The sequence below is a fragment of the Neomonachus schauinslandi genome, chromosome X (genome assembly GCF_002201575.2).
Source record: "Neomonachus schauinslandi chromosome X, ASM220157v2, whole genome shotgun sequence".
Classification (NCBI taxonomy): Eukaryota; Metazoa; Chordata; class Mammalia; order Carnivora; family Phocidae; genus Neomonachus; species Neomonachus schauinslandi.
The window spans coordinates 29,635,173-29,646,901 of NC_058419.1; the positions used below are offsets into that span (position 1 = coordinate 29,635,173).

At 42.8% G+C, this 11,729-nt stretch overlaps 2 protein-coding genes across 4 annotated transcripts in view; one reads left to right on the forward strand and one right to left on the reverse strand.

The window, feature by feature from the left end:
• Positions 1–760, forward strand: part of TMEM255A (transmembrane protein 255A) — a 48,793-nt gene extending 48,033 nt beyond the window's left edge. For all 3 annotated transcript variants that reach the window (XM_021686114.1, XM_021686123.1, XM_021686134.1), the window contains one exon: positions 602–760. In XM_021686114.1, the coding sequence (XP_021541789.1) occupies positions 602–760 (159 nt within the window). The remainder of the gene's footprint in view (positions 1–601) is intronic.
• A 3,112-nt stretch (positions 761–3,872) lies between these two features.
• Positions 3,873–11,372, reverse strand: ZBTB33 (zinc finger and BTB domain containing 33). The gene is made up of 2 exons (XM_021686144.1): positions 11,273–11,372; positions 3,873–8,840 (listed from the first exon to the last, which is right to left on the reverse strand). Exon 2 carries the CDS (start codon positions 8,836–8,838, stop codon positions 6,820–6,822), a length of 2,019 nt encoding a protein of 672 aa, XP_021541819.1. The 5' UTR covers positions 8,839–8,840; positions 11,273–11,372; the 3' UTR covers positions 3,873–6,819.
• Positions 11,373–11,729: the final 357 nt, after the last annotated feature.

An 11,729-nucleotide genomic window follows, 5' to 3' on the forward strand; every position in this document is an offset into this window, starting at 1 on the left:
ACCTACCCTACACTTGGGGCTGGTGGGCCACGGTTAAGATGAGATAGAAATTGTCAGACTCGGAAGAGCCCAGATCCAAGAAAGCCCACTTAGGCTCTCTGACCTTAGTTTTTGTTTTGTGTTTTGGTCTGTGAGATGGGCTCTGTGACATATTCTGGTAGCAAAGACTTTCCCAGGTATTACTGGCTTAACCTCAGAAGTTCTTATGGCCCAAAGTCCTTTTCTGAAGACTAGCTGGGATGCTGCTGCCATAGCTCAAGGGAGAGGTATTGAAGGCTTGGGCTGTAAACGTGGACAAGGGAGTGGTGGATTGAAGAGGCAACACAGAAGTAGGAGCAACAAGAATGGGTGACTGGATGCAGGGCTCAAAGGGCCAGGGAGGAGGACCCCATGCTATCTGCAGGGAGCTGTGCAGCCTGAGGGACCGGGAGAGTGGGACCGACCCACGGGCTCATTGCCCCTCATTAACTTTGTGAGGCTTAGGAGCCCTCTGTTTTTCCAAACAGAAGCAAACTTGGTCCACATTCACTTTTTAAGTAACAATGGCCTGTGGAGGAATCGCAACCCGGCTGCCTAAACTGGTTTTGTTTTTATTACACAGCATTCCGGTGTCTTTCCATCCTCCCCTCCCTCTGGACTTTCTGATGAGCCCCAGTCTGCCTCGCCTTCGCCCAGCTACATGTGGTCCTCGAGCGCACCGCCCCGCTACTCTCCCCCCTACTACCCGCCTTTTGAAAAACCACCACCTTACAGCCCCTAAAGAGGAATGCCTGCTGGCTATTGAGATTATTGTGGCTTTTGTATTTCTGCTTTAGTGGAAGTGTGTAGGGTACAAAATTTAAAGTGCGATTCTTATGCATAAAGTTTTGCGAAGGCCTGCCAAGCTAGGGAAAGATAGGGATGAAGCTTATTCATTTATCAGTGCAGAGCAGGGGTGGCTAGGCTGAACCCAGCGCTTCCAAAAAGGGCAGCGCGCACTCTCTAAGCAAGGCTGGGGAGCCATCCCGGCAAGAAGCTTGTCCTGTATGCACCTGCGTTTCCCTGTGGCTCCACCTCTGTCCTCAGCGGTGCCTGCCACCTGTTTCACTTTGTGGAAATGCAGTGTTGTCCTCAGACCCTTGGCAGACCGCCGCCCTAGCACCTTGGGTGAAGCACCTGGCTTGTCTATAGGCCCTATCTTTCCCTACCACTAAAGTCAGTCCCTAAGGAAAATTTCCCAGATGGAGCTACCCACTGGTTCCAATGCAGAGAGTTCTGGCTAAGATTTTGTTTGCTTGTGTCCGGATGTCGAAAAACGCTGCCCGTACCTTGTACTCCTTTCTTCTCTGTGAGTATTGTAAAAATGGCTGTTGTGATCATTCAGCTCAGCTTTCGTTATCAGTACCTCCCAAAGGGAAAAGTGCAATATTCCCTCGAGTAGTGGGGAACAGGATCGATTGTTTAGGACGCACTGAAATACAAAGAGCAACGTGTGAGGTGTTTTGAGTTGATCTCAGTTACACACCCGATAACTTAGGAGACCGTGGTTCTACTGCATGGTGCAGTATTACAAAAGACATAGGCTATGGGAGATCTTACGGTTAAAATTCAGAGTTAAAAACGCTAGGTTAGGTTCTTGGGTGGTGATGATGAGTTGTTACTAATCTTTGTGACTATTTAATCTTCAAATATTGTGCTTCAATCCCAGCAAACCGCACGTATCCTGCACCCCCCCAAAAGAATCATCTGTATTCTAATGCCACTGCTCCTATTGGTCCTTTTTTCTGTTGAGACCAATCATGACAGTGTTCAAGATTATGAAAGTGTTACAATGCCGCTTTAAGTCTGCAAAACCTCAAAAGTAGCCAACTTGACAAATTCTTAGGTGTTACCATAAATTTCAAATCCATCTAGCACATTTGTGGTAGGTGTTTGTACGGTTCTTTTAATGATGCATAGCTTTAAACCATCCACCTGACGAATTTAACACTTTGGCACCCATGCCTTCACTTCAGAACCAACACTTTCACTGCGATCTTATGTTAACCTGAGAACTGGAGTGATTTAAAGGAAGACGGATAATCCTACACTTGTATGACGTAAAAATACAGGGGCTACAGGAGGGTACCTAATTAGATAGTTCTGCAAACACAGAACGCATACGGGAAAATTTTCCCGGCCAATTTCGCTACCTCCCGACTTATGGATTAGAGGTAGCAGGCAAATGCTGGTGCTCCCATCTACCTTGTAGACACCCAGCCATCAAGAATTATCAAGGCACAACAAGTGCACTCATTGTTCACAGTTAAGTGTTTGCAAAGCATTCGGTTTAACTTCCGGCATCGTGAATGATGTCTCATCGAGTTCAAATCGGGAACACTAGAATCCTTTTGCATTATATAAAATTACTATTATTTTCTACAGTTCTGAGCATATTAAATTCTATTGGATTTCAAAAAGGGACTAATAACCAATTGACTTACTATACAAATACCAACTTGTAATACTCAATGACATTTTTTGCCATTTACACTGTACCTTTTGCTTTAGTGAACGTGTATGAGTATTTAATTTTTTAAGAGGCACCATTATACAGTATATCCTACATTTATCACATTTCTTAAAGTGTTAAGACTCTGACTCATTTCTATGTATTTTTCTTACTTTACAAAATAACTTGAAACAGAATAGATTTTGTAACACTTAATTTGAGCAGCTTCTTTTTTTATTACATTGAATTATATAAAGTGCATGTTACCTTAGAAAAATTAATATTCGCTGCTTTACTCTTTTGCAAAACATTTGCTGTAATGAAGGAATTTGTACTTCCAATATGCACCTTGACTGCATTTTGTAATATTTACTGCTTTATTCCTAATTCTGCTTTAAAGTATTGAACTGGGCATGAAACATTAAAATATTAATCCAGAACCTGTATAAACTGGATGTTGCTTAAAATCTGTATCACTGCCATGTTGGAAACCCAGACTGCTTTTGTGATGTTTCAAATTAATAAAACTATCCTCCTCCTTATCCACTTACACGTGTCTTCATGGAACCTACAAAAGCATCACAAACACTCCAAAGCAACTGACAACAGCCCGCTCACTTTTGACTATTATGGTTCAAGGTGCAATGGGGATGCAATGAACCAACATATAAAACCTGTTAGAAGGTAGAAGAGGGACAGTAAAGTATCCTCCAGACTGAGAAGGCATTTTGAGACCAAACAATGAAGCAAGCGAAGCGAGCCACGCCATACCACTGACAGAGTTTTACTCAGGGTAACTTTCTGATGGGGGGGGGGGGGCAGAATGGAGCAGACCACCACAATCCAGGCACTACACAGCTATACTCCACAAAGGCTGGACCTTAATCCACAGATTTTTATACAGCATTGTGGGGAGGTCAAAGTGTAGCTATCTAAAGTGGTGCCATCTGTGTGCCAGAGGGGAGGGGAAGAAATTGTTAGCTCTCCTAGTTGTTTAAACAACCTTAGGAAAGATCAAAACAAGCCTTCCCGCATTCCGGTCATACGTTAACCTCCAAGGGGCCTGGAACATGTAGCCCCAAGGCAGGTCACTGCACAGACATGAACAAGATGGAGAGCCAAAGATGTAGTGAGTATGGTCAGCACCGCTACAGACCTAGTAGAAAATTTTGTTATGCTGTCATCAGAAGTACCCCCAGTCTCCTACTACAAAAACTGAAAAACAACAGAATAGTAAAGTCTATGTAATTTCTTTTCTTTTTTTTAAGTAAGCTCTACTGCCAATGTGGGGCCTGAACTCACGACCCCTCCTCCCCCCGCATGCTCCACCAACTGAGCCAGCCAGGCCCTCCAAGTCTGTATCATTTCTGAAAGATAATCTTGTAAAAAATACACTCGAAAATCAGAATTATAACATTTTATTTTTGCCATAAGAAGCTCTACGAACTAATACCAGGTAATGGTTAATGAAAAGTAGAACTTAAAGTCATATGATAGGAAAGATTGTACAAGTATGAACATTACAGTACTGGGTGGAAATGAACAAGGTTTCGTATGATTGACAGAGGTGAGGAAGCCAGGGCTGTTGAATTAACATTTAATCCTTTAGATTAGGCATGCCTTGACAATACAAAATACCTTGACCATTTTTAACCATTTATCTTTTTGGTACAATGGAAAGAAGAAAACATCAATTCCTCATAGTAGTTGCATGTGGGGGATCAGTACCACTGAGATGATAATGATCATCTAAAAATATATTTTAAAGTAAATCTTGCAAGATTGCTCTGGCATTTTAAAATCTTTGCTTAGTTTGGGCATTTTCATTTTCTGTCCTCTCTTTCAACAAAGCACAGGAGCAAATTTGCAGCCAACTTGAAAGAAAAAAGAAGGAATTTAGTAGCCAGAAAGCTAAGTATGAAATAGGAAAACACCATGGTAAGTTTTAAACAGAATCTTGCTACAGATTTCCAACCCAATAAACACTGGGAGTGAATAGTTTCAGCCCCAAAGGAGTAGTTCACACGAATTCTGAACTTTGGATATAGAAACTTCTGAAAAAACTGAAGACCTTGACATACATGCAAGGAAGAGTCTTCTGGCAAAAATACAAGTTAACTTTCCAGTTTTCCTTCTCCCAAAAAAACTCTAGAAGACACCTTCATTAGGCACAGGGTTTAAATTTTATACTCAGAATTGACACAGAGCACAGCAGCAGCAAATAATTACGTCCATATTACTCAGAATGGATATAGTTTTCCCTTACAGACTCAATTCCTGGTTTGTCATAATAGCCTTGTTAGGCACTCTCAACTTTTATTATGATCAACTAATTTTCCTAGCAGTTAACTTTGAAAGGTCTGGAAGCTCTGCTGGCCATCAGTATCATTCACACTTGCAGAAGTAATTATGTCTAACTGGTGAAACAGCATTAATGAAACTCAAACAAATTTCCACTGAAAATATTTCTGAGTGCACCTTATAGTCAAAGAGTAATGTTGTCAATATCTGCACAGAACGGAAGCAGATACTGTGATTCCAGAGATCAGAGTCTTAAGTTCTAAGGTTAACTTAAACTTCTCCAAGGATTAGTTCACAAAATGATTTGAACGTCTAGACTCACAGAACAGAAGACAGACAGATGCACATCATTCTAGCCCTCGGTAAGCAAAGGATTATAATATTTTTCTTCCTTCTTGTATTATTGCAAATAGTGAAGCCTGATACCCTCCACTACCAACTGAAACACTGAAACCATTATCTTCAAATCTAGCTTACCATCAGAAGAATGATGTATACATGAAAAATTATGATTAAAGCTTTAAGTTCAAAGTCAAGAAATAGACTGTTTTTAAAAATACATAGTTAAAGAGAAAGAAAATATCTATGTTAAGAAATATTTAAGCAAGGTTACAAAGGACTAATGACTATGCACAACAATCTTTTTCAGTATCTATTAATTTTTTTCCTTTGCAAAAAGTAATTTACAGAAGTTCAACACGTTAATCCTGTTATAAAGGCTAGGCTATATATTTGTTCCAACCTGCTTCCTTTTAGTACTAGCACTTCAATGAGTTTTGACTTTATTTTCTAAGTGTTTTAAATATGTGTCACTTGAAAAGGAAGAAAGGTACACGTATTGTTCTCAAGATAAACGGGAATCAACAAGCCTATATAACATTCCATATATAGTTTCTGATTGCTATAATATTGCAGCACTTTGCAGATGGAATGGAACTTACTTTAGAAGGGGTAAAAACCTAAAAGGTCTTGTGAAAGGAAAACACTAGATCATGGATTCAACTATTTCAAATGAAAACTTTCTATTAGAAATTCTAAGTAATATGAACATTTAAAAATATATACCAGTAGCCTCCTGCCTAAAATATGTAGGAGTCTCATTTATGGAATCTATCATTTATAAAGATTTATACATAATGAAAGATTTATTTGGTGGCTTTCGGATTCAAACTTTGAAATTTCTCAAGGGAACATTTTTAACCATATGAACAAAAAAGGAACTCTCCATTCACTTCCACTCTCTATCATGTAAGAACAAAGACTTCAAAACAAACGCAACAGAACTTTTCCTCTCCTCCTGTCTGCAATACAGAGATTTGTTTTCCATTAACATTTTTGCCCACAGAGACCACAACTGCAAAGGTATATATACAGTAGTCCAGCCACCAAAGTCTTTTCCAGACGATGGCAATAAAAGCAAAACTCAATTCTAATTAGCTAAAAACTCTTTCTTCAGATGAGACACTTGTCTGCACGGCCATTTTCATGGCAGGAGGGAGGCAGGAGGTTGCTATCCATTTGGACTAGCGGAATACACAACCAAGCAGAGACTTATTCTGAAAATTTCCAGAACAACTTTAGAAGTTCTTGTTTACTTTTTATGCCACATCCAAAACACAACACACATTTATAGTCTCAATATTAAGATAATTGAGAATTCAGCAGTAAAGTGCTAACATGGAAGGGGAAAGTTGTAAGATAAACTAGGGTATGCTAATAACTCCAGTTATTTTCAAAGAACATTCAGACTGCTTCAAATTCTATTCAGGAAACTATCTCTCCAAGCTTTTCTTCTTCTTGCCTCTTTAAAACGAGCTGAAAGCTAACTATATAAACAGATACTCGGTGGGGGGGGGGGGGAACTTCTCACTCTCTACTCAAAACTTTCAGAATAATTTGCTTCTAAAAATTATCAACAAATAATCCAACTAGACTGCCTTCAGATGACGTGGCAGATGAAATGAACTCGTTTTCACCTTAATTTGTTTTACAGGTCTTTTGAAACCCCTGCCCCTGAATGCAAACCAAACTTTCTGAGATTTCAAAGTTCAATAAGATTCTGGTATTATAAATTCAAACTCAGTACTGCCATCTGTTACATTCTGTTTAAAAATTGAATCATTTTCCTGCTGAATAAAAATATCTTCCCAGGTCATTGGCTTGTTCTGAGGAGTAGATGCAGTCCCTACTGCAGGGTCTTTCCCAGCATCAACCTTATACCCAATAGCATCATCCTTCATTACAGGCATAGCGCCTGACCTATCAGAAAGATATGCATATTGTCTGATCTGTAAGGACCTGCATGGATGTAAACGATAAAGCTTTGAGTCTCCAGAAGGATCTTGACTATGAACTGATTTTATGTGTGAAGACATAAACTGATAATTGATGAAGGATTTGCCACAGGCCAAACACTGGTACCTTCGCTCCCCTGTGTGATGAATTTCGTGTTTTGTGCGATATTCTGCAAGAGGAAATACCTTCTCACAGTAACGGCAAGGGTACTTCTTCTCCCAAGAATGAATGTTAAAATGTCTCCGCAAGCTTGTCAGACAGACATATGACCTTTTGCACACAATACAGATATAATAGACCCTCCCATCTACTATTAACTCATAGTGATCATCATGTTTTACTTTCATACGTTTGTTGGGCGTCTCACCGCTAGATGTTTTTGGTATCTCATTCTCAAGTCTGGCCTCCCCTTCGTCAGGGTCATCTTTGACGGGGATCACTATGTCATAAGTATCTTCACCAATATTTGCATAAACCTTGCAACCCGTTGACAAGCCTTCAATCTCAGTAGCTGTATCTAAAGTAATGATCTTCTGACCCTCCATTAGATGTTTTGATCCTAAACCTGCATCATTAGTGTTTCTAGTAATTATATCTGAAATTTTTAAAGAATTGGAAAGTGGCTCTTGCAGAAGTGTAGGTATCTGCATCTTCTGTACCAACGATCCATCAAAAGTGGCACTTGGGGGGACATCAGCCTGGGGGACCAAAGATGTATTACTGACCGCCGAATCTGGGCTGGAGCTAATAGTGTCATCGTCATCATCTATAATCTCCTCCTCCTCCTCTTCATTGGCCTTGTTTCCTGTTATAACAGCACTGTTTGGTGTCTGCTGATTCTGCACAAGCAAATTGATTGAAGGAGACATATGATTTGGAAGTGAAGAAGTGACATTTGGTGGTGTAGTAAGTGGTGTCTGATTTAGCAAAATAATGTTGGGAGTCAAATGTGTCGGGGCTGAAGATACCAGCAATTTTTCACTTCCTTGCGTCTGGCTCAGAGTTGCCTGATTCACAGAAGTAGGAAGTTTCTGAGTAGGTGTGAGATTTGGTAAAGGGGGAGAGTTATTACTAGCACAAGGTGCAACATCTGAAACGGCAACGGCACCTGGGTTAGGCTGGACCTGAGCCACTGCATTGGTACTCGGCAAAGTCTCCTTTGCAGGCAGAATCTCAGAGCAGAAAATGACGTCATCGTCATCATCATCTGAATCGGTAACAATGATCTTTTTTGTCTCGTAATCTTCAGCAGATAAGGAAAAAGACTCTGTTATAATAGGCATTATAGTGGCCCCGTTATCTTGGGCTTCATCTTTTGATTTTTGTATTTCAAGGTTCTTGTCACTAGAACCAGGAGGTAAGGTTTCGGCATTACCGTCCTGAGATGTACCTGAGATGCTTTTAACCTGTGACAATGGGACACCAAGCTCTGCTATAAATTTAACCCCTAACAGCTGCCCTGATTTAATCAACTCATCAAGTAAATCCGATCTAACACGAACAATTTTAGAACTATAGATATAATTGAGAATTTCGGCAAAGATCTCTGCTCTTATAAAGCTCAGTTCAACAACTTGCCCGGCAACTGAGAAGAGCTGATGGAAATAAGTACTAGAAGCTGAAAGAATATTCCTGTGGGCCCGGAATTTTCGGTCTTCCACGATAACGGTAACGTCACAGAAGAGTCCATGGCCACGTTGCTCATTCAAGGAGTTCAGAAGACTGCCAGAATATTGAATGTCTGTAGCAGAAATCAGTTTTCTACTCTCCATGCCTGTAAGAGAAAGGGAGGAGGAAGGGGTGGGAGAAGATTAGAAAAGAAAAACAAGAAGTACTTTTATCATTCAGAATGTAAGCTGCAGCATCACTAAACAGTGTATTCAAGTTTTAACTGAAGTTTGGCATAACTTTTTGGCTTGTATATAAATTGTTCATACAGGCTGGCTTTTGGACCATGCATCAAATCTCATGACTTCCCCCTGAGAAGAGACAAGCGAGTTTTTAATTGATCTACAGATCTGAACAGTAATCTCTTCCTCTGAATCTCGGATACATGCGTCACCACTAAGCAATTTTTTAAGATTAGAATTAATTTTCTTAGTTCCACTTTTAGGTTCTGTCCTCAAGAAGACTTAAGAGTTCATTTTTAATGGTCTTAAAACTTTAAGAAAAAGTCTTCATCGTGAACACACAGAAGTTATTTCACCTGTAAATGAATGATTTAAGTGTCAGAAAAGCTTGCTGTGTGCAATATCCATTCTATACTCTTCCTAAAACTTAACTTTAAGAACACATTCAAAAGCTACTCCCTACAGCCAATGACGGAGTAAGTGTTTATAAACGCTGACAGGTTATTACCTCTAGACTGCCCGTCAGTTTTCTGTTATTTAAATTGGGGTGCCTCACCTAGATAAACTATGAAACACCTTTTTTACCCTCTCCCCTTTCATCATCTCCTTGCCCCTTCCCCTCACCTCTCTACTCTTACAATCTCCAGAGGTGAAATGTTAGAGTGCCAAGCGAAGTCAACAGATGGTACTGTGAAAAAAATAAGACAAAGGAAAGGTCACCATTTCTTAATGCTTATTTGCATGAAAACACGAAACATTTCAATTTGTCGGTAAAGAATTATGCGCACTGGTATGAGAACTTTTTTTTATACCAGATGTGTTAGTGAAAATGAAAACATAAACTTATTGGAACAGAGCAGGCGGTTACTCTAGAAAAAGGGAGGGGGAGGTCAGTAAAGAGCAATGCTGTGTACCACTCCCAAAACATTCTTTTTTTGCCCGTCACAGAATACATTAGCAGTAACAAGGGTGCCAAGTGGTTTAAAACATATACACATATTAAATCTATATTTAATTTTTATATATTTAACTTTTATAGATTATATATATATATAAAAACAACTGGCTGATAAGTACTTTAGGTAGAGAAACACTTTTCTTGCTAATATTCTTTCCCTTTAAAGTTACCAAAATAGTAGCACTGTCGTCACAGTGCTTAAGTTATATACACGTGGAAGGCGGGGCGTCTCAAGCATCTTCGAAATTTTCAAAACTGCAGCTTAAAAACAAAAAGTAGGCAAAAAGTCTAGAAATGAGGATTTGAAATAAGGCGTTGCTCGTTTAACAGTACCAAGGAATTCCAGGTTACCATAAAGGCACTCATCAGAAAGGGTGACCTTTGGACAGCGAGCCAGCCACCAGGGCTTCCGAAATACGGGGATTTCGACAGAAGTCGCTTTTAAGTAGGTAGATAGGTTTTCCGAATACAATTCTTGTCGTTTGCAAACGGGTCCTGGGAAGGGGGCAATGCATCAAACGTACGTGTCCAGGTGACACTGGGAATTGGTTTCATTTTGTTTAGATCTGCTCCCGCTTTTCCCCGTCAGGGTGGGCCCAGGAACGGCACAAATCGCTCTGAACCCACCCCGAGATCGGCGACCTGCCTCCGGAAAAGCCATTCCGCATCACTGTGAGACAAACCCTTGACTGAGGGCAGGTGAAGGTGTAAAAGAGAGAAACGCCATCCGCGAGCGAGTAAAGCCAACCGACACGCGGCTCCCTGCGGCAGCTGAACCCCATCTTCCTTACTCCACCCCCTCTTCCCCATTTGCACCCAGCCGGCTGCAACCGAGGGTTTTTTTCACCCCAATTCACGCGAAAAGGCAGCTTCCTGCAAATCCTGATGGAGGTACGAACGGCACCGCCAGGGCGGGGGTCCGCCGGCGAGCCGGGGAAAGTAGAAGGTGGCGAACGGGAGGGTGGGGTGTTGGGAGGGGATGAGGCCAAGCAGGCGGCATTGTTATGCCCTGGGAAGGGGACGGAAGGGGAGGATGGGCCGGGCAGAAAAGCTCTAAATCAAAGTCGGGGCTAGGAGGAGAAAAGGAAGCACAAAAAGGCAGGCGGAGGGCGAGGAAAAAGCCAAGTGGGTCCCCGTGGTGGGCTCCCCACGCGCCGGGCCTACCCCGGGCACCGGCAGCCCCTCGGCCCCTGACGGCGGAGGGGACCGCGCCGCGGCCCTCCGGGTTCGTCCCCTCCTTCGCTCCCGGGCCCACACAAAGAAAGGGCCGGAGGAGCGGAGCCTCCGACTCCGCCGCTTCCTGGTTCAAGTGAGGAGAATGCAAACGCAGGCGCGGCCCAGCGACGGAGGCAGCGGGCGCGCTCCCTCACCCCTCCCGGCACCGGGCCGGGTCCTCACCTGCTTCCCGGCGCCGCCGCTTCTCCTTGTCTGGCCGCGCGGACGGGTGGGAGCCCTCCAACAACCAGAAGCCGGACTCCGCGGCGACTCGGCTCCTTCTTTAAACGTCGCTCCAGTCTTGGTCGACGTCGACGCGGCTGCCGCCACCGCTGCTACAGCTGCCCCACGCCACCGACAGAGGGCACAGCGCGGGGGCGCAGCGCCGAAGTCGAAGGCGCCCTCCTCCTCCGAGCGCAGTTCGGGTCTTTCCGGAAGGGCCCGAGCTCTAGGCGGCCCCGTTTCGGCGCCCGGCTCTGCCTTCGGCTCCTTCCGCAGGGGGCGGAGTGAGACTGGGAAGCTCTGGGAGCGTTCGGCCCTTTCCGGAGGGCGAAAGGGTGGGAAAAAGGGAAGGGAAAGATGGGGTTATGCAGGCAGTCGCGGGCGGTTGGGATCCTAAATTCGGCGCAAGCTCCTAGGG

Coding starts and splice junctions, on each gene's coding strand:
- ZBTB33 (XM_021686144.1), bottom strand. CDS start 8,838: ATGGAGAGTAGAAAACTGATTTCTGCTACAGACATTCAATATTCTGGC.